Below are 23,471 nucleotides of genomic sequence, written 5' to 3'. Positions count from 1 at the left end.
TATCCTTTCTGTGATTCATGACTCATGAACTCTCAAAATCCGCAAATGGGACTATCCCAACCATTGCTATTGACTAATGATCATGAGACGATTTTGAGAAACTTAGTAGCATATCAAGGTATTTTTCCATTTGAAGATCGAGCGATGGACAGGTGGCAAACCTATCTGTTAACACTCATCATGTCTCATATTGAGAATGTGAGCAACACATAGAGTTTGTGGATTAGAAAGACACGGATCATGTGTGTTAATTTGACGTCACATTGATTTTTTACTACGTTATAATTGACTTTATAAGTAGCTTTAACGAAGTTCCAAATTAACTAGCACATATGTGGATAGACGGGCAAAATCTGGATTTTTTGTGAATGATGGTGAATAAAAAGAAATTTTTTTGAGGGTAAAATTTTGATTTAGAAAGGATTATAAAGGCATTTTTCCTTAGATCGATCGATATTCATCTTATCTCTTTTAATTATCACATGCCAATAGTTGCTTCTATCATTATACCTATAAATTATTAAGATTAATACTAAAACTCACATTCTCATTCTACTTCTATTAATTCTATTGGATTGACGTGGCATGTTAGAGTTTCTGCCCTAAAGTTCAATTACTTTGTATTACATTTTAGTTTAATTAAAGAAAGTTGTTTATTTATTGATTTGTTTAATGAAAACTGTGCATATAACTGTTTACATGTATGCTTTTAATAAATTTTATTTTTCATATACATTTACAGTCTATAAGTTGCATTGAATAGGGTTTAAGGTGTGGTAATGAGATTATCACACAAGATCTTAAACCATAAATCTTGTGACTTATAAACTGTTATTCGTAGTCGGTAATAGAACTAGGCATTCCATTTAATAAGACTATTACATATCAATTATGATTATCTATCTTAATTATGTGAAGTGGAGAATTCGGATTGATGTGTTGGAGTAGATACAGTGCAATGTGAGTTGTTATTCATTTATAACACTATCAAAGGAATAATGTGAAACTCACGATTACTTATAGCATTAATTCTCAATTCTGAAATAGTTATGAACTCAAAAATGAAATGGATGTTACTTTGGTACATTTGAGAGTGAGATAGATTTCATGTTCAAAATCTCGGTGTGTTGGATAATCACTGGTAGCATTGTAGGAACACCACTCTTAAGATGAAACCCATAATCATTTGATTTAATCAAAGCGATATGAAATATCTCATCAAGATAACTTTAATTGAATTGGTTATTCTTAAATTTAGACTTGAGTGATTTGGTAAGAGTTACTGAAATTTTATGTATAAGATGAAGTGAGATTTGGTAAGAATTAATAGGTTTGCTAGATTGATCTGTAGATGAGAGTATTTTGTTGAGTTGAAAAAACAAAGTTAATGACTCTTTTGGGAGCTCTATGTTTATGTTCGATGATAGACGTTGATTTGTTGAAGATATTTTAGTATTAACTGATCATAACATTTTTATTCCGCTTTCCGCTATATGATTTACTTTGACAAGTTGTGTTCAGGGTAATACAACCAGCTAATTAATTACAAATTAATTAGTGTAGAGTCTTGTTAGTAACACCCCAAGTAAATTAAATAAATTGATTGATCTTAGGGGTGGTACAACCCAGGACCTCCCAAACATTTGAATAGTTGAATATTGATAATTGGTAATATTATTCATCAATCTACAACTTAAATAAGCATTACAAGACATTGTGATAAGAGCATAGTTGATGAATTAATACATTGGGTTTTCAACTACATATATTGATAAATACTATTACTACTAAAACTACTAATCGAGGAGATATATATCTTCTTATTCTAGAATTCTACTGGGAAGATAAGCTATTATTCCTGGAGTCCTTTTATTGCATGCCTATATCTTACTTCCCTTTGATCGTGTACGATTCTTGTCACGTAACACATAAGCACACCCCAATAACCCAAAATGTAAAATGAAAAACATAAGGGATAATTCTTGCGCACACTAATTATGAAAGATTAATTTTATTTAATAAATTGTTATACGACTGCCATATAACTTAATAGTGTGGAAGTAAAAGTCAGCCATAGGATCCGTCTGATTTTACTGTCACGTTATCCTAATTGTATAGCAGCCGTAGAACAGTCTACTCAATAGCGTTACTCATTATGTGTAGTTCGCATTTTAGTTATCAAATATCTAATCAAACCATGCATATAGTTGAGTAGGAAGGCGTGGAGTGAGATGGACTTCAACTGGTGTGGTTTTCTCATTGATAAGTCCAACTTTCTCGGTCATGTCCACGGGCTCATTTGACGGGGTTGCAATTTCAAAAGCCTGCAACAAGGTGGCAAGTGTAAGTTGCATAACCTGTAACGCTAATGAAGTTCCCGGGCACCCTCTTCTGCCGGCACCAAATGGTAACAATTCGAAATGCTGGCCCCTAACATCAATACCCTTATGGGTTGTAAGGAATCTTTCTGGCCGAAATTCATTTGGATCAGACCAAACATGTGGGTCTCGATGGATTTTTGAAAAATTAACAAGGAGTCGCGTGCCTGCTGGAATGTGGTAGCCAGCCAAAGTACAGTCTTTCGTGGACTCATGTGGGACAGATAGCGATGCGGCAGGGTGTAAACGCATTGATTCTTTGCAGATAGCTTGGAGATAGACCAAGTTTTTCGTATCTGATTCCTTTACTTGCTTCTCCCTCCCAATCTGGACATCTATCTCTTGTTGTGCTTTCTTTAGAGCTTCCCGATTGTTAAGAAGTAGAGACAGAGCCCATGTTAATGTTGTTGCTATTGTGTCTGCGCTCGCTACGAGAAGGGACTACAAAAGCACGAAAGTGCAGGGAGCATGCATGTATGAGATGGTCAGGTAGATGGTCAGGCTAAAAAGCTTGAGGTCACTCATGTTTCAAAAGCACCAAAATTAAATGCCTGGTAGGTATTAATAAGGTGAGAAATGTTAAAGTTAATTATAGCGTTTTTTTGGTGTCTTTTTGGATGACATGGATTTTTTTTTTTTAAAAAAAAAAAAAAAAAAAATCTCAAAAGGTAACCTACAAAATGCAATTTTTTATGTAAAAAAATTAAATTAACGTTATCCAAAAGGACAATAAAAGGATGTTAGAATGAGTTTTAACATTTCTCTAATAAGACTAACTTAAAACAAAAACCATCCGAATAAATAGGTGTAAAGTCCACTTAAAACACGTGCATCAGATAGTTTGAAATGAGTACAATTATATATAGATGTGAAGATCAGTAGATATATTTTGGTTATTATTCTTCCCATCACAGACTTGATGATGCCTATGCCTATCTGATAGTAGACTAGTAGTTGATGAATGGCAATCACTTGGTTAACAAAATAATCATGTTCGTAATATTCAAGGTGAAGCAAAGAGCATCCTGGTATATGTTCGTGTGTGAATGTAGTTATAGGATATATCAAAAGCTTACCAGACATGTAGCTTTAGTGATTGTATCAGCATCATGATTGGAGTTCTCTTCGTTGTCAGTAACAATAGACAACATCACATCCATAAAGTCTTTGTGTCCCTTTGCCTCACCGGAAACCTTCCTTTGCTTATGTTCTTCTAACCAACCTTCAACCACAACATCAAATTCTTTTGCAGTTCGCTTCATTGCTCTCTCGTACCCTCCCAAGTCCAACCACCTTAGGTAAGGAAGCGCATCTGCTACCACAACCGTACCACTCAACTGAAAGAAATCTTTTAATGTCTTCCGGGATTGATCGTTCCATTCATTCTCATTCTTGGTTGCAGTCCCATCAAATCGTTTCCCAATAACCATCCTAAATAATACATTTTGGGTTAGGGACCCAAACCATCTCTTCATCTCTACCAGCACGTTGTTGTTCTTGACCCAGAGCTCGTATATCTCTTTTATAGATGTATTTACTTCAGACTCTCGGATGTCTTTGAACATCTCAAGGCGGTGGTTTGAGAGGACCTCGACGGTAGCTATTTTACGCATTTGGCGCCAGTGAGGACCGTAAGGGCTAAGCACAAACAAGGCATAGTTGTAGCCCATGAGTTCTGAAGCTATAGCTTTTGGACGGCTGGCAAAGACTTTGTCATTGGTGGTGAAGCACTCTTTAGCAATCTCCCAACTGCTCACTATGAGAGTACGATGTACGCCGAGTCGGATAGTGAAGATTGATCCATACTTATCGGCCATGTTACCCAATGTTATATGGGCTGGTTTTGTCCCTCGTAATTGGTGGAGGTGGCCAATCAAAGGCCAGGCGCCACCAGCTTCTGGTGGAAGTGTTGTTTTACGAGGAGTTATTTGGGCTCTTCTTACTATCCATAATAGAAAGAAGAGGAACAGAAAAAAAGCAAGGATAGTGGACATGAAAGTTGTAGAGGATGCGTGAGAAAAGAGCATACTTCTGCACGGACGATGGAGGTTTGAGGAGAAGAGATATGGTCTGTTGCGGGCAATCCCTGGTATATATTCAAAAATTCAGGCTGATAATTCAATACGTGAATAATGATAATATACGAAAAAATAGCAAAGTAATTGTATAAAGAAGAAAATTATGATGAGTGTGAGGTCATACACGCCGAATAGTGAATAACAATATATAATTAATGAAAGATTGCCAATGGCTTACAAAAAGTCGGAGGACACACGTACCGTTTGAAGAATTAGACCATAGTAATTTAGTCCCGAGAAGAATTAGACCGTTTGATAGGACGTTGATCTTTTGGATGAATGGCAACCCCCTACCCCATATGGAGAAAGATTGAGCCTATAAACTAGATTAATTATTCAAGATGATTGGTGTATCTTTCAATAATTAGGCATGTATACGAGCCGAGCTCGGGCAAGTAGTGGTTGCTCAAGCTCGGCTCATTTAGAATATTCATGAGCTTGAGCTCGGCTCGAGTTCGTGACGGATATTGAATGTTAAGCTTAGCTCGGTTCGTCAATAGTAAATTCTTGTCCAAGCTCGAGCTCGAACTTAGTTTTTTGACGAGCCGAGTGCTCGATTCGCCTGGCTTGTAAGAACAAATTTCTAACCTAAACCAAGCTAAGCCAATACCAACAAGAACAAAAGCCTCAAAATCTCAACATAAACCAGGAGACAATATATGACTTTCAGGGTTAGCGGGCTTACCTCGTGGAATGGCCGTTGAATGGCCTCGGAGTGAACGGGGGTGCTAAGCAACTAGTTTCAGTTTACTGTTGAGAGGGCTAATGGCTGGCTAGTTTGTCTAGTCCCAACTCTTCAGTCTTCACCCTAAGCTCTTCCTGATGTCGAATTCCAAAAACCAGCGAGAGGTTCTTTGGTGAAGATCAAAGGCAGGCCAACAAGGGTGTGTACTGTGTAGAAGGCTGCTAATAGATGATGTGCAAATCCTAGGCTCACGTTACTCTGTCAGTACCGTGAAGTAATTGAGACCAATGAGAAGTAACTAGATATTTCTTTCAAGAATGAAGTGGCAAGTCTGGCATCCACTGATTTATCTGGGGAGGGTTGAAAGGGTGAAGTGGAATCAGTGGATGATATAGTATTAAAGTTAGTAAAAGACAAATGGTTTTGTTTGGTTAGATCGTGAAGTGCATGCTAGCTGCGTTATTTGTTTTGGATTAATAAAAATAAAATTGTTTTGTTTAATAAAAATAATATTAAGAAATATATAATAAGATAGTTAATTAGTTATCGCCTCTTAACTAGTAGCTTTTATCTTTGTCCCAAAAATTACAAATAGTTATTAGCTTATTTTATATACTTAGGCCTCACGTGGAATGCGGAAGGGGTATTATTTTTAAAAAAATGAGTAGTTATTATTGAAAATGAAGAATCTCTCTTCCCCTATTGTGTGGACATGTCAAAAAAAAAAAAAAAATGAAGAATGGTGAAATAGAATAATTATTCTAATTCCTTAATTTGGTGACAACCCATATACCACAGTAGAATTGAATCAAAATTACTAAAAAAAAAACCCCACATAATTTCATATTTAAAAAAAAAAAAAAAACTCAAATCTTTCAAAAAAAAAAATTGGGTTGGTTGACCGCCCAAAGTGTAAAGACCAAGAAAAATAAATAGAACATTTAGCAATTAATAAATTATATTTATTAAATAGATGTGACAAATAATAAGTTCTAAGTAGATAAATTTAAATGATTGGAATAAAAATGAGTTTAAGATAAAATAACGGAAATTTGAATAATAAAATACTACTAACAGGCCTTTAAGAAATACTAAATAGCTAATTGTATAGTAAGTGTAATTAAATTAAATGTGGGATTGGATGCTAATTATTAAATGATAAAATAAAATAACATGGGGTACTGCAGTAATTTGTAGAAAGTGTAAAGTTTAAAATAAAAATGGAGATCCCTTGAGCCACATGTCAGCCTGTGATTGGCCTAAAGAGATATCCTTATCTCTACCCTCATCTTAGAAAAGAAAGAAAAAAATGAAAAGAAAAAGAACAAAAGGCCCCCCCCCCCCCCCCCCCCCTTCCTCTTTTCTTTTCTTCTTTCCTTTCTTCTTTTTCCCTCCCGGTTGCAGCTCCCTTTCCCCTTCTCTCTTTCTCTTTTCTTCTTCCTTTCTTCTCTCTGTTCCACACACTAACGCCCGAAAGAAGACAACAGAGTGAGTGAGAGGGAGATGAGATCGAGAGAGTAAGACGGAGAGTGAGGGATCGAGATCGAGAGATTGAGAGGGAGATCAGAGAGACGGATTCTGGAGCCCGATCCTCCGGTGGGTGACGCCGACGAGACCAGAGAACGCCGGCGACGAGATCTCCGGTGAGGCCGTGAACCAGAGATGACCCGGGAGAGAGAACCCGTAACCCGGTGACCCGAGCAACCCAGGGAGACCTGTAACCCGAAAGGCCCAGAGACCTGATCCTCCATGGGCGTTCTCCGGCGAGTTTTCCGGCGGTCAAGTGAGGCAATTTCCGGCGGATTTTCTAGGAAAATCCTCTAGGTAATTTCTTGTTAATTTCTAGTTACTATTTTGTTGATTATGTGTTGATTAAAAAGTGGGTTAGTCTTGATTAGATTATTGATAAATTATACATGCTGTTTTAGGGATGATTTTATGATTTGGGGGTTGATTGATTGTGATTTTGATGAGTTGGAAGTTGATACCGGTTGGGGCTTTTGATTTTCTTTATTGATGACCGAATGGGTATTGAGGTTTTGGATTGATTTTTAGTATGAATTCTAGGTTGTCATTGGTTGAGTTTGAAGCTTGAACTTAATGATGGGTTTTGGTTGCCTAGAAATTTAGTTTTGAATGGGTACGTAATTAAATGATTTTTGGTAGTTGGGATATGTAAATTAGTGTTGATGATAATTGAAGTTGGAATTAGGTGCTATAGATCTCGGCTGTAATAGTATTTATTAATGTTATTTTAGTCCTTTGATTTTCCATTAACGTTTGAGTTATTTGGATTGGGAAAGTTTTGGAATTATTGGTGATATGGAAGGGTATATTGATGGTGATCGAAATCTGAATTTGGGAATTGTAAATTGAGTATTATGCATAAATGGAAGGGAGTTGAAGCTTTGATTGGTGTGTCTTTTCTAGTTAAGTTGTGATTCTTTGATGAAAGCTTTAGCTCTTGGTGGCAATTTATCTTAATGAATTATGTTAGATTTTGTAATACAATTCTAGTCTTCATGTAAGTTATTGAGAATTGGTCTTGGTATGTAAATGAGGATTTTGATGATATGTTGGATAAGGTTGATTCAATTAAGTTAGATTCTTTATTTTGGTTTAATTGGATGCTTTAAGGACAATGGATTGTCAATTAGTAATTAAAGTCCTCATCTTGGTACTAAGTGGGGAATGAGAAATAAGATAAGGAAATTGGTTAGGTTGGTTTGTTGAGAAGAGCTTGGAGTTAATGTTTTAGATCATTTGGTGTAAATGGCAAATGTGGTTGAAATAAGGAATGAAAAATGTTATGTACGTATGGTTATGTGGTTTTGTGTACTAATAGATGTATTTGGTTATGTTTATGAGCTTTGGATGGTTTGGATTTTAGGTAAGGTATGAGAAGAATTAATGCATAAGGACACTAAGACAATATGATAAATAGGTAAGTGTTGGGCGTTGGGTTCTATGAGCCGATTGATAGAACATATACTTAACTAGAAATAAATTAAGGAATGAGTAAATAGTGTAGGTGAAATGGGTATAATAAATAAATGGAATACATAAGGATTATATAGCGTTGGAGCCATAGCCTATATACAAGGAATCACTAAGCGGCATCTTTATTCGTATTTGGATTAGGTTTTAGATTGGTGAGCATTTTATACGTGTATATACACACACATGTATATACATGTACATATACAAGTATGTAAGTTAGATGTATATTACTAACTTAGTAAATAAATAAAATGTTATAAAAGGGGGGTTATCAATGATAATGTAATGCAACAACAATTGGTAACCTAATAAAATAATAAACCCACCTTAGTGTTAATAAACATGACATAATAGGAACCTAAACCTAAGCATTAATTTAATAATAGTTAAGATACTTGGCTAGACTTAGAAGTGGGTAATGGGACGCGTGAGCACGCGGGTAGCTTGTGTGTCATTAGGTCTAGAGTTCAATAGCATAGTCTAACGTCATAAATGTTTACAGGCTTGTGTCATCATTGGAGACTTTAATTGGTTCTCCAATGTTGTGTCCAAGTGACGAGAACCCAGTGGGATGTTGGAGTCGTGAGTCCAATGCAACCAGGTGAGTATTCTACTCACTGAGAAACTATTATTTTTATGTATTGTAGATTTGCAAAATATATATGTTGTTTTATAAAAATGAACCAACTGTATGTTGAATATAACTGTTTTGGATGATTTGAGTACTTTTGATTATCTTGAAATTATGATGGTGTTGAAGTATGTATATGATATATGGAGTTTGAATAAATGGTGTGACTCTAGGATATGGATGGGGATTTTTGTAGACTAGGATTGCATTGTAAATGATTGAGTTTTTAGTGTGAGTTATAAAGGGGGGGACATGATGCATTGCGTGCTTAATTGCACAGCCTTGAGTTACGACTCTATGTTAATGGAGATGAAGATTCTATGATAATGTGGGTGACGACCCTATGTTAAAGGAAGTGATGATTCAATGTTAATGTGAGTTTCGACTCTATGTTACCTGAGCCTCGGCTCATGATACAAGCATGTGCATACATATAGTATAGTGTGTCAGTGAATACTGTTTTTATGATATGTATATTTCTATTTGCATGATTTAAAGGCATCGAGCTTTAGTATACCTAGATTGTACGCTACTGGATTGGGTAATGTAAGTGTCTCTTGACATGAAGTTACCTATATCTTGCAATGCTGTTTCTTTGTGTTACTGAGTAAGATACCATTGTTTTATGCTTGATGTACCTAGACTGTACGCTACTGGATTGGGTAATGTAAGTGTCTTTTGACATGAAGTTATCACATCTGGCAATGCTGTTTCTTTGTACATTTGAGCCACCATTATTTTATGCGTGATGTACCTAGACTGTACGCTATTGGATTGGCCGGGTAATGTAAGTGTCTTTTAACATTAAGTTATCACATCTGGCAATGCTGTTTCTTTGTACATTTGAGTCATCATTGTTTTATGCTTGATGTACCTAGACTGTACGCTACTGGATTGGGTAATGTAAGTGTCTTTTGACATGAAGTTATCTTTTGACATGAAGTTATCACATCTGGCAATGCTATTTCTTTGTACATTTGAGCCACAAAATACAGTAGTTTTATAGTAGGTGAGAAGATATGTAGTTGTTTCCGAGGTGGGATGACTGTAACTTCTATATGTGTTCGCAGCTACATAGTATGCTTTAAATGTTTTCTATTAGTCGGTGTTTGCTAAATTAGCTATGAGGATTTTCAAACAAAAGTTTATAAATTGGTAGCTGTTATGGTGTACACGAGCCTAAAAATGAAAAGTTGGTTCTTTGTGAAAACTCAGTGAATAGTATACCTCTGAGGTCTTAGTGTATTATTTATGCTAAGGTGGTGGGCTCATAATTCCACCTATACGAATGTGGCAAACCCCTACAACCGTATAGATGTAGTTTCTTTGGCTGCAGGTATTTTGGTCGTAGTTGATGTTATAGAAGTGTACTTGAGATATTCTGACTGAAGCTCGCCGCGATGGTTGTAATTGTCAGACTATGGGTTGTCCACTATTCTATAGGTTTGTTTATGGCTTGTGACGTTTGTGTCACTTGTTATTGTATAAAGCCATTTATGTTTGTATTTATTATGAGAAAAGACTTAAACAGATAGATGTAATATGTCTCTTTGTTTATGATTATTTGTAATAGAGGTTTATGTTATGATTTCCGCTATTTATGTTTATGTTTTCCGCTGCATAGATGAATAGATGTTATACTCTGATGTACCAGGTTCATATTATGGGAAATGTACCATATGTTGGCTTTGCGACATATCGTCGTGCCACTGTGAAGATCCGTTTATATTTTAAAGGACTAATATTTATGTAATTGTTTTGTATAAAAAAAAAAAAAAAAAACGGGTCGTCACAGAAAGTGAGCCCCAAGGTGATGCGACTATCCCCGAGGTTTGCTGTGGCCGCCACCCATTATGGTGGTTAGCCACCCACAAATTTAACCTTTTTTTTTTTTAACCCTTTTTTTTTAAAAAAAAAAAAAAAAAAAAGTGTTTAGTTTGAAAAAATTAATATATATATATATAGTATTTTTTTTGAAAAAAAAAAGAAAAGAAGTTGTCTATTCCCTCATGAATAACTATTCATCTTATATTTTAGAGGAATGACTATTATATTTCTCTTCGTAAGGGAATAGTTGTTCTCATGGAATAGTTATTTCTATAAATATATTCCTACCAAATAAAGGAATATTTATTCCAATGGAATACTCATTCTATTTCAATGATTTATTCTTTAAATTAAACAAGGCCCTATTGTTATAGTAAAGTATGAATCATAATTAATTATTATATAATTATATGTTGATTTTTTATATGTTATAGTAAAGGACTAGGTATTGGCACGATACATAGTTACCATTTATAATTTATAACATATATGGATTAATATGGTATATTAATGAATAAATGTTTGATTTAATAAATTAGTCTAATATAAATATATATAACTAACTGACATATTAATTTATATAAGTAATATGAGTAATGCTACACATCATCCCCTTGTCCTACTTTTGTCACCCCAAAATTGATATGACTCTTAAAATCACCATTGGATCAAAATCCAAGAGTGATATATCAAAAATTCAATGGTGATTTTAAGAGCCACATCAATTTTGGGGTGACAAAAGGAGGACAAGGGGATGATGTGTAGCATTACTCAAGTAATATTAACTAATTAACTATTAGAGTAATGGGTTAATAACACATGTTTAGTAAATAACTAATTAATGTGTTATATGTTAGACCGTTAGTAACATAGTTACTAATTGATATATTAACATATATTAGCAATACACTAACATACTAATATTTATCGTTATAGCCTTATAATCTTTTATATATATATATATATATATATATTAAATTGTTTTATACTTAATCATATCACATATGAATTGTTAGTTCATATCCATATGAATTGCTAAATCATATTATATAATTTACATGATTAGATGATACTTAGTCAATAGACATACAAAATAAGTGTTGTTGATATCATGATATGAATCATGTGATTATTGCATAATTTAGATTATATAATGAAGATACATTGCGCCACGTTGCCATCACCATATCAGTACATCACTTAACTTCTACGATTTGCTACCATATAAATTGTTATATTAATTATAACTTATAACTTAATTTTTATAGTTTATATCACTATGAATTTTATACTTATAAGTTATGAGTAATGATTTATGAATTATGTGACACTTTGTAACTATAATTTATAATTTTAGCCTAAAAAACTTATATACATACATAATTACATAAGATGAAAAGGTGCGGCTGTTTCACAGTCACATCTTTCCTTTGTTTTCCAATGTGACTTCAGTACTTTTTTTTAACAAACAAAAAGGAAAAGCCGGAAAGGAGTTAGTTCACTTATAAAATAATAATTACAATTTATTTTTCAACAAAAACTTATATTAATAAACTGATATTATACATATGAAACTATAAAAGGATGCAAGATTATTATTTTGTCTGTATAAATTAATTACTAATTATTAAAAAAATGTCTTATGCAGGTTAAAAGTGTTTCTTAATTTTATTATAGAGTAAAACATCTTTGTTAAACCAGGTTCTATTCTGTTATTCTTTTATGTCATTTTTTTATTTTTAATATTTTTAATCATAAATGTATGTTAGAAATATATATGCATTAGTTATGAAAAGCTTTAAACATAGAAGAATAAAAAATTATAATTGAATCTTAAAAATATAAGCAGACAATTTATTACTAGCAATAAAATGTTAAATCTTAAAAGCAAGAAAGATAATTATTAAAAGAAATAATATATATATATATATGAAAATGTCTCGACTAAAATTATCGTCTAAGACCCTATAAAATACCGAGCCGACCTTGTATTAATTAATGGCAACCCCAAACCCATACGGAGAAAGATTGAGCCTATAAACTACATTAATTATTCAAAGATGATTTGTGTATCTTTCATAGACTTCTGTGTACTTGATCAGTTACGATTTTTACACATTTTAATAATATTTCAATATATTTCCATGTTCATGAGTTGTGACTTTTGCACTTTTTAATAATTAATATTTTGATATATTCTCGTGTTTTTGAGTCGAGACATTTGCACTTTTTTTTTAATGAAATATTTGAGTATTTATTAATTAATGATTACGAGTATAAAACTTTTACAACACATAACCTAAAAGTTTTACAAAATCGACCATATACTATGAGGTTACATAGTTATATATACAAACAAAATTCTTACAATAAAGTGTTATCTCTGACTTTCATCTTCCACTAACCTATGTACAAAAAATAGTTAAACAGTATATCTGCTCTAAGCATACTAGATCTAAGACAAGAGTAATCAAATATCCTAGAAAAATTTATTTAAACCGGCCGTGAGAGATAACCCATCATACCTAACTAATTAATCTTCATCTCATAGATTGTCCATGAGAGCAGATCTAAAGAGAACAAAACTCTTATTCAAAGCAAAAACACATCCAACAAACAGAATTAAGCAACGGTCAGGGAAAAGATGAACGGCACAGTACAGAGATAGATGGATGGATACATAGCGGAGAGGCCAAAATTACTGATCTGGTCGGAGAATATTTACAAATAAAAGAAAAAACCAGAATGAGAAGAGGGTAGGAGCGGAAAGTAGAAAATGGAAAGCGAGAGGAGGGAGCAGCTCCCTCCTCTTCTAAGATTTGTTTTTTGAGGGATGAAGTCTATGGCCCTTTTTTTTTTTTTAGTAATATTTTGATGGACAAATATTTCTTTCAAATTGAATTTGAAAAGTTTTTCCAACCTAGTCTCTAAAAATATCATTTGTTCATTGGCACATGAGATTCACATGCATTTTTAATAGCAAGAACAAAGTTGAAATTTTTTTTTATGTGCTTCCAATGTCATTTAAAAATGTATGTGCACCTCACATTCAAATGGACAGAATTTAGAAAAATTTCTTTTCTAAATTTTGTCATATCTTGATATACTTATGTGTTCTTAAATTGTGACTTTTACACTTTTCAATAATATTTTGATATACCTTTGTGCTTTTATTTATTTATTTATATTTTAAAGGATATACTTTTGTGTTTTTGAGTTGCGACTTTAGGACGTTTAATACTAATTTGATTACTTAATGAGCTAATGTCACGCTAGTAACCTAAATATATACGATCCATCGCTTTCTTTAATAATTCCAAACATACTTTTCAACGCTCAACTGCTTCACAAAAGCCACAAAAATAACAAAGAAACCGTCTCCACAAGAAACAAAGTAGAAAGCAACGCTTAGAACAAAAAGAAATAAAGAAAAAAAAAAAAAGAGAATATAATTCAGAAAAAAAAAAATAACAAATAGGGAAGAAGAAAAAAATCTTAATTATCCCAAATAAGTAAATAGAAAAATAATTGAAAGGCTTAAAATTTATTTGATAATTTAAAACGTGATCGCCAAAATAAAACAGGCTTGCCTTTATATAGGCAAAATTTGAGTATTTTTCAAGAAAAAAAATAAAAGTAAAAATACAAAATATAACTATAAATTTATAGACAAAGTAAAATTTTTATACAAAAAATAAAATATATTATTCTAAAAATAATCTACAAATATTTTATACGGTTATTTTCATTTTTGATATGATTTTATTTAAAAAATAATTTTCAAATCTTAGAGCTGATTTTCCCTGCGTCATTTTTGTAACATTAAGAAATAAGAAACATTGAAAAGTGATGATGAATTGAGGGAGGAAAACGTTGACTGCAGCACAAATAAAAAAAAACAAAAAACAACAACGTATGGACCAGTTTCCAAAGTAGGCCATTGTAAAATAGTCTCCCCACCTTATCCGCATCGTTTTAAGCAGCTGGTTCGTTTCCAACACATGCTTTACCTGCTTTGAACAATCCTATGTAAGACTGTAAGTCTGTAACCTTCTTCCCGGATTCACAATCTTAAAAGTAACCCGGATTGTTCAGAGCAGGTAAGACTGTACGTGGCCTTGTTAAGCCAGAAAAATGAGAACTCAATGTCAAACAATAACATCGTGAGCAGACCGCCATTTGGTCGAGGAAATTATATACAATCCCTTGTGTGATTCATGACTCGTGAGCTCTCAAAATCCACAAATGGCCGGTACTATCCCGACCACTGCTTTTGACTGATGATCATGAGGCGATTTTGCGAAACTTAGTAGCATACCAAGGTTCAAATGCATCAGGCGATTTTACGCGTTACACTGCATTAATGAATGGTGGTAGTATTGGCACCGCCGAGGATATGAAAGGATTTAGAGAAAGGGGTTTCGTTTTGAACCGTTTTTAAGATCAAGCGATGGAGAGGTGGCAAACATATCTGTTAGGGTACGTATCCAAAGAGAACTCTCTAAATTTTCTTTAAATTTTTGCTAAATAATCTACTTTTGTTATTTTATCTATCATTTTTAAAAAGTTCCCTATATCAAATTCACTAAATATTTCTCTATTTTAACTAGATATTATTTTTTTTATTGGTATTGAAAGCAACCACTTTAACTACTTTAAAATTGTCATTAACATCAAAATTGCACCAGAACAACATACTCAATAAAAGAAAAAATCAACCAAAACAGAACAACATCAACTTCCTTAATCAACCACCATCCATTCGGCCATCCAAGGGGAAGAAAACTCTCTCAAGTTCTCACCAAAATCGGCCAAAATAGGGCAAATCCTCAAGCCTAAAACATAAACCCAGTATATCGAGATCCTTTTATTCAATATCTCTCCAATATACGGGGACAACACGTATCATTTTGTAAAACGCATGTCACGTTTTATAAAGGATATAGAATGTTATCTAATGCTTATTGCATAACTAACTTTGTGATAATTTACTTATTAAGTCGTAAATTTACGTAGTTACTTTTCATTATGAAATACTTCGGTGTTTTGCAGGTTAACAGGTTTGCCAGATTGATCTTTAGATGTGAGTATTTCACTAAGTTGAAAATACTAAGTTCATGACCCTTTTGGGAGCTCGTTGTTTATATTCGATGATAGATGTTGAATTTTTGAAGATATTTTAGTATTAACTCATATCATTTTTATTCCGCTTTCCACTATATGATTTACTCTCGTAAGTTAAGTGTTCAGGATAATACCATCTACTAATTACCAGTTAATAAGTGTTGAGTCTTGTTAGTAACACTCCAAATAAATTAAATAAATCGATTAATTTTAGGGGTGGTACAACCCAAGACCTCCCAAACAACTGAATATATAGTTGAAATATTGATAATTGGCAATTAATATTATTCATCAATCCCCAACTTAAATAAGCGTTACAAGCTAAGACACAGATAAGAACATAGTCGATGAATTACATTGGGTTTTGAACTACATATATTGATAAACACTATTACTACTAAACTACTGAGGAGATATCTTCTTATTCTAGAATTCTACTGAGAAGATATGCTCAATCCTTTTATTGCATGCCTACATCTTACTTCCCTTTAATCGTGAATGATTATTGCCATGTATAACATAAGCACATACACCCTAATAACCCAAAATGTAAAACGGAAAACATAAGGAGGAATCCTTGTGCACACTAATTATTAAAGAATAACGCCATTTAGTAGATTGTTATACGACTGCCATACAACTTAATAATGTGGAAGTTAAAGTCAGCCATAGAATCAACACTTGTTAAAAAGAAAATCAATGGCTGATTTTACTGGCACGTCATCTTAGTTGTATGGCAGCCATAGAACAGTTTACTCAATAGTGTTACTCATTATTTTGTAGTTCGCATTTCAGTTATCAAATATCTAATCAAACCATGCATATAGTTGAGTAGCAAGGCGTGGAGTGAGATGGACTTCAACGGGTGTGGTTTTCTCGTTGTTAATTCCAACTTTCTCAGTCATGTCCACGGGCTCATCTGACGGGGTTGCAATTTCAAAAGCCTGCAACAAGGTGGCAAGTGTGAGTTGCATAACCTGTAACGCCAATGAGGTTCCCGGGCACCCTCTTCTACCGGCACCAAATGGTAACAATTCGAAATGCTGGCCCCTAACATCAATACCCTTATGGGTTGTAAGGAATCTTTTTGGCCGAAATTCATTTGGATCAGACCAAATGTGTGGGTCTCGATGAATTTTTGCAAAATTAACAAGGAGTCGCGTGCCTGCTGGAATGTGGTAGCCAGCCAAAGTACAGTCTTCTGTGGACTCATGTGGGACAGATAGCGATGCGGCAGGGTGTAAACGCATTGATTCTTTGAAGATAGCTTGGAGATAGACCAAGTTTTTCATATCTGATTCCTTCACTTGCCTCTCCCTCCCAATCTGGACATCTATCTCTTGTTGTGCTTTCTTTAGAGCTTCCCGATTGTTAAGAAGTAGAGACATAGCCCATGTCAATGTTGTTGCTATTGTGTCTGCGCCCGCTACGAGAAGGGACTACAAAAACACGAAAGTGGAAGCATGAGATGGTCAGGCTAAAAATCTTGAGGTTACTCAACATTTCAAAAGCACCAAAATTAAATGCCTGGTAGGTATTAATAAGATCAGAAATGTTAAAGCTCCTTCTAGCGTTTGTTTTTGTGTCTTTCTGATGACATGGATTAAAAAAAAAAAAAAATTTCTCAAAAGGTAACCTACGAAATGCAATTTTTTAAATAAAAAAAATTAAATCGACGTTATCCAAAAGGACAATAAAAAGATGTTAAAAGGTGTTCTAACATTTATCTAATAAGAATAACTTAAAACAAAAGCCATCCGAATAAATAGGTGTAAAGTCCACTTAAAACACGTGCATCAGATAGTTTGAAATGAGTACAATTATATATAGATGTGAAGATCAGTAGAAATATTTTGGTTGTTATTCTTCCCATCACAGACTTGATGATGCCTATGCCTATCTGATAGCTAGTAGACTAGTAGTTGATGAATGGCAACCACTTGGTTAACAATATAATCATGTTCATAATATTCAAGGTGAAGCAAAAAGCCTCCTGGTATATGTTCGTGTGTGAATGTAGTTATAGGATATATCAAAAGCTTACCAGACATGTAGCTTTAGTGATTGTATCAGCATCGTGATTGGAGTTCTCTTCGTTGTCAGTAACAATAGACAACATCACATCCATAAAGTCTCTGTGTCCCTTTGCCTCACCGGAAACCTTCCTTTGCTTATGTTCTTCTAACCAACCTTCAACCACAACATCAAATTCTTTTGCAGTTCGCTTCATTGCTCTCTCGTACCCTCCCAAGTCCAACCACCTTAGGTAAGGAAGCGCATCTGCTACCACAACCGTACCACTCAACTGAAAGAAATCTTTTAATGTCTTCCGGGATTGATCGTTCCATTCATTCTCATTCTTGGTTGCAGTCCCATCAAATCGTTTCCCAATAACCATCCTAAATAATACATTTTGGGTTAGGGACCCAAACCATCTCTTCATCTCCACCAACACGTTGTTGTTCTTGACCCAGAGCTCATATATCTCTTTTATAGATGTATTTACTTCAGACTCTCGGATGTCTTTGAACATCTCAAGGCGGTGGTTGGAGAGGACCTCGACGGTAGCTATTTTACGTATTTGGCGCCAGTGAGGACCGTAAGGGCTAAGCACAAACAAGGCATAGTTGTAGCCCATGAGTTCTGAAGCTATGGCTTTTGGACGGCTGGCAAAGACTTTGTCATTGGTGGTGAAGCACTCTTTAGCAATCTCCCAACTGCTCACTATGAGAGCACGATGTACGCCGAGTCGGATAGTGAAGATTGATCCATACTTATCGGCCATGTTACCCAATGTTATATGGGCTGGTTTTGTCCCTCGTAATTGGTGGAGGTGGCCAATCAAAGGCCAGGCGCCACCAGCTTCTGGTGGAAGTGTTGTTTTACGAGTTATCTGGGCTCTTCTTACTATCCATAATAGAAAGAAGAGGAACAGAAAAAAAGCAAGGATAGTGGACATGAAAGTTGTAGAGGATGCGTGAGAAAAGAGCATACTTCTGCACGAACGATGGAGGTTTGAGGAGAAGAGGTATGGTCTGTTGTGGGCAATCCCTGGTATATATTCAAAAATTCAGGCTGATAATTCAATTCGTGAATAATGATAATATACGTAATTGTATGAAGAAGAAAATTATGATGAGTGTGAGGTCATACACGCCGACTAGTGAATTAACAATATATAATTATTGAAAGATTGCCAATGGCTTACAAAAAGTCGGAGGACACACGTACCGTTTGAAGAATTAGACCATAGTAATTTAGTCCCTTGAAGAACACGTTCTGCTAGGACGTTGATCTTTTGTATGAATGGCAACCCCCTACCCCATATGAAGAAAGATTGAGCCTATAAATTAAACTACATTAATTATTCAAGATGATTGGTGTATCTTTCATAAACTTCTGTGTACTTGGTCGGTTACGATTATTATACTTTTTAATAATATTTCAATATATTTCCGTGTTCATGAGTTGTGACTTTTGCGATTTTTAATAATTAACATTTTGGTATACTTTCGTGTTTTTGAGCCGCGACATTGGCACCTTTTTTTTTTTTTTTTTTTTTTTTTTAACGAAAGGTTTAAATATTAATTCATTAATTAAAGATCACAAGTATAAAGTTCTTACACATCACAAATCATAAAGCTTTACAAAATCTTAGCAACATGCTATGAGGTTACATAGTCGATGATAGATACAAACAAAATTCTTACAATAAAGTGTTATCTATGATTTTCATCTTCCACTAACCTACGTACAAAAATAGTTAAAGAGTATTTGTTCCGAGCAGACTAGATTTAAGACAATCGTAGCCGAATATCTTAGGAAAATTTATTTAAACCGTGAGAAATAACCCCTCACACCGAATTATCCAGATCGTAAAAGATAACCTCTCACACCTAACTAATTAACCTTCATCTAATAGATTGTCCATGAGATTGAGCAGATCTAAAGAGAAGAAAACTCTTATTCAAAGCAAAAATACAAACAGTAGCAACGGCCAGGGAAGAGATGAACGGCACAACCCGAAGGTAAAAGGATGAATACATAGCAGAGAGACCAAAATTGTTGATCTGGTCGGAGAACAATTACAAATAAAAGAAAAAACCAAAATGGAAGAAGGGTAGGAGCGGGGAGTAGAAAAGGGAAAGGGAGAGGAGGATCCTCCTCTTAAATTTGTTTTCTGAGGGGTGAAGTCTAGGGCCTTTTCTTTTCTTTTCTTTTCTTTTTTTTTTTTTTTTTTTTTAATTCGTAATATTTTGATGGTCAAATATTTCTTTCAAATTGAATTTGAAGAGTTCCTCCAACCTAGTATATAAAAATATCATTTGTTCATTGGCACATGAGATTCACATGCATTTTTAATAGCAAGAACAAAGTTGAAATTTTGTTTTATGTGCTTCCCATATTATTTAAAAATGTATGTGCATCTCACATTCAAATGGGCACAATTTAGAAAAATTTCTCTCATATATTGATATACTTATGTGTTCTTGAATTGTGACTTTTACACTTTTCAATAATATTTTGATATACTTTTGTGTTTTTGAGTTGCGACTTTTGCACGTTTAATACTAATTTGATTACTTAATTAATGATCTGTTAATGTCACGCTAGCTAGCAACTTAAATATATACGATCCATAGCCTTTTTTAATAATTCCAAACATACTTTTCAACGCTCAACTGCTTCACAGAAGCGACAAAAATAAGAAAGAAACCGTCTCCATGCACTAGAAACAAAGTAGAAAGCAACGCTAATTAGAACAAAAAGAAAAAAGAAGGATCCTTTTTAAAGTGGGATAAAATTAAGATTATTCTCATAGCGGACAATAACAACAAAAATTATAAATGGAAGATAGAAAAAAGAATTCATAAAGAGAAAAAATAACAAATAGAGAAACAAAATTAACCATAATTGTCTTAAATAAGTAAATAGATAAATAACTCTGAAAAATTTAAAATTTAAATGATAATTCAAAACTTGATTGTCAAAATAATACACACCTGCTTTTATATATATATATATATAGAGAGAGAGAGACAAAGTTTGAGTATTTTTTTTTAAAAAAATAGAAATAAATAAAAATACAAAACATAACTGTAAACTTATAGACAAAGTACAATTCTTGTATAGAAAATAAAATATATTATTCTAAAAATAATCTTTAAATATTTTATACGATTATTTTCATTCTCAATTTCATCTTATTTAAAAAATAATTTTCAAATTTTATGTCTATTTTTTCCACCATATTTTTATAACATTAAGAAATAAGAAACATTGAAAAGTGATGATGATTTGGGGAAGGAAAACGTTGACTGCACAAAGAAAAATCAAAAAACAACAAAGTACGGACCAGTTTCCAAAGTAGGCCACTGTAAAATAGTCTCCCCACCTTATCCGCATCGCTTTAAGCAGCTGGTTCGTTTCCAACACATGCTTTACCTGCTTTGAACAATCCTATGTAAGACTGTAACCTTCTTCCCGGATTCACAATCTTAAAAGTTATCCGGATTGTTCAGAGCAGGTAAGACTGTAACCTTGTTAAGCCAAAAAAAATGAGAACTCAATGTCAAACAATAACATCATGAGCAGACCGCCGTTGGTCGAGGAAATTATATACAATCCCTAATTGTGTGATTCATGACTCACGAGCTCTCAAAATCCACAAATGGCCGGTACTATCCCAACCACTGCTTTTGACTGATGATCATGAGGCAATTTTGTGAAACTTAGTAGCATACCAAGGTTCAAATGCTTCGGGCGATTTTACGCGTTACACTATATTAATGAATGGCCGGTGGTATTATTGGCACCGACGAGGATGTGAAAGGACTTAGAGAAAAGGGTTTCGTTTAGAACCGTTTGAAGATCGAGCGATGGAGATAGGGACGGAGCCAAACATTTTAATTTGAGGGGGCCAATTTTTTTTTTTTTTTTTTTTTTTTTTGTAAGTAGGAATTAAAGTACATAAAGCTAAATTTTAAGTAAATTAAACATAACCCAAATTTTATATTTTTATTATTCCCTTCAAATTAAAAATCAATAAGCAAAATTGAAAAGAAAGTTTTTGGGAAAAAAGAAGTAAAGAAAACCGTTGTCCAAAGATTCAGAAAATGAAAAATAAAGATTAAGCTCTCAGTTTTTGAACTGAAATTGAGAAATTTCAGCTTGATGAATTGTGTACTTCTTGACGTTCTTGCAAGGCTTTACGTGGATGACATAGCTCTTGAAACTAACATTATCTTGCTCCTTTTGTTAGAACAACACATTCCAACTAACACAGTAGCCTACTTTTCAAGATGAAATCCATAATCATTTGATTTAATCAAAGCAATATGAAATATCTCATCGAGATGGCTTTAATGGAATTGATTATTTTTAAGCTCGGACCCAAGTGATTTGTAAGAATTATTGAAATTTTATGTACAAGATGAAGTGGGATTTCATAAGTATGAAAATAATCAAAAGATTTAATTTGGTACTCAAAGATAAGAGGTAGTAAATTATATATTTGTTATATATGTGATTTATAATAATTAAACTAATATAAAAGACAACGAATAATTTTATTGTATGATATGTTACACTGTGTGAAAGTATAATGGCCATGGGCTAGACTGTATGGTTAAAGAGATTTACTTTTATGTTTGGTCTTGGATCAAATGATTAGTTGTAACGGGCGGACCATTTACAAATGGGGTCACTAGGACAACTTTCCAAATAGAGTGGGCAACCCAATGTCTAATTTGATCGGGCCATTAGTATATGATGGTATGCAGCAAAATCCGGGACACCAGTATTTTACTATAGATTCCTCGAGACAGCGCCAAACATAGGTTTTATTCATGATTCCAGGCATTAAAATATAAATGAATTATTATAGGAATTGTGTTTCCTATACTTGAAAGTAAATTACTCATTTTTCTACTGGCATAATAACGGGGACAACATGTATATTTTTGTAAAACACATGTCACGTTTTATAAAGGATATAGAATGTTATCTAACGCTTATTGCATAACCAGCTTTGTGATAATTTACTTATTAAGTCGTAAACTTACGCAATTACTTTTCACTATGAAATACTTTGTTATTTTGCAGGTTAACAGGCTTGCCAGATTGATCTTTAGATGGGAGTATTTCACTGAGTTGAAAATACTAAGTTCATGACTCTTTTGGGAGCTCTTTGTTTATATTCGATAATTGATGTTAAATTTTTGAAGATATTTTAGTATTAACTCATATCATTTTTATTCCACTTTCCGCTATATGATTTACTCTTGTAAGTTAAGTGTTCAGGATAATACTACCAATTAATTACCAGTTAATAGGTGTTGAGTCTTGTTAGTAATATTCCAAATAAATTAAATAAATTGATTAATTTTAGAGGCGGTACAACCCAAGACCTCCCAAACAACTGAATAGTTGACATATTGATAATTGATAATTAATATTATTCATCAATCCCCAACTTAAATAAGCATTACAAGCTAAGACACTGATAAGAACAGAGTCGATGCATTGGGTTTTGAACTACATATATTGATAAATACTATTACTACTAAACTAATGATGGAGGAGATATATATCTTTTTATTCTAGAATTCTAGTGAGAAGATATGCTCTTACTCTTGGAGTCCTTTTATTGCATGCCTACATCTTACTTCCCTTTAATCGTGAATGATTATTGCCACGTATAACATAAGCACATACACTTCAATAACCCAAAATGTAAAAAAAACATA

At 33.5% G+C, this 23,471-nt stretch overlaps 2 protein-coding genes and 1 long non-coding RNA gene across 3 annotated transcripts; 1 reads left to right on the top strand and 2 right to left on the bottom strand.

The window, feature by feature from the left end:
- Positions 1-907: 907 nt before the first annotated feature.
- LOC133865299 (cytochrome P450 CYP82D47-like) lies at positions 908-5,481 on the bottom strand. Its single transcript, XM_062301682.1, has 3 exons — positions 5,142-5,481; positions 3,455-4,464; positions 908-2,819 (listed from the first exon to the last, which is right to left on the bottom strand). Exons 2-3 carry the CDS (start codon positions 4,403-4,405, stop codon positions 2,187-2,189), a joined length of 1,584 nt encoding a protein of 527 aa, XP_062157666.1. The 5' UTR covers positions 4,406-4,464; positions 5,142-5,481; the 3' UTR covers positions 908-2,186.
- A 1,007-nt stretch (positions 5,482-6,488) lies between these two features.
- On the top strand, positions 6,489-10,369 carry LOC133866631 (uncharacterized). Its single transcript, XR_009899900.1, has 2 exons — positions 6,489-6,965; positions 8,644-10,369. It is a non-coding gene; the product is annotated as an uncharacterized LOC133866631 (long non-coding RNA).
- A 5,813-nt stretch (positions 10,370-16,182) lies between these two features.
- On the bottom strand, positions 16,183-18,773 carry LOC133866848 (cytochrome P450 CYP82D47-like). The gene is made up of 2 exons (XM_062303502.1): positions 17,768-18,773; positions 16,183-17,162 (listed from the first exon to the last, which is right to left on the bottom strand). The coding sequence occupies exons 1-2, from the start codon at positions 18,713-18,715 to the stop codon at positions 16,530-16,532; spliced, it is 1,581 nt and encodes a 526-aa protein (XP_062159486.1). The 5' UTR covers positions 18,716-18,773; the 3' UTR covers positions 16,183-16,529.
- Positions 18,774-23,471: the final 4,698 nt, after the last annotated feature.

Source organism: Alnus glutinosa, chromosome 4 (assembly GCF_958979055.1).
Source record: "Alnus glutinosa chromosome 4, dhAlnGlut1.1, whole genome shotgun sequence".
Lineage (NCBI taxonomy): Eukaryota > Viridiplantae > Streptophyta > Magnoliopsida > Fagales > Betulaceae > Alnus > Alnus glutinosa.
Note: the sequence above shows the minus strand (reverse complement) of the source record. Positions and strands in the feature narration are given on the sequence as shown.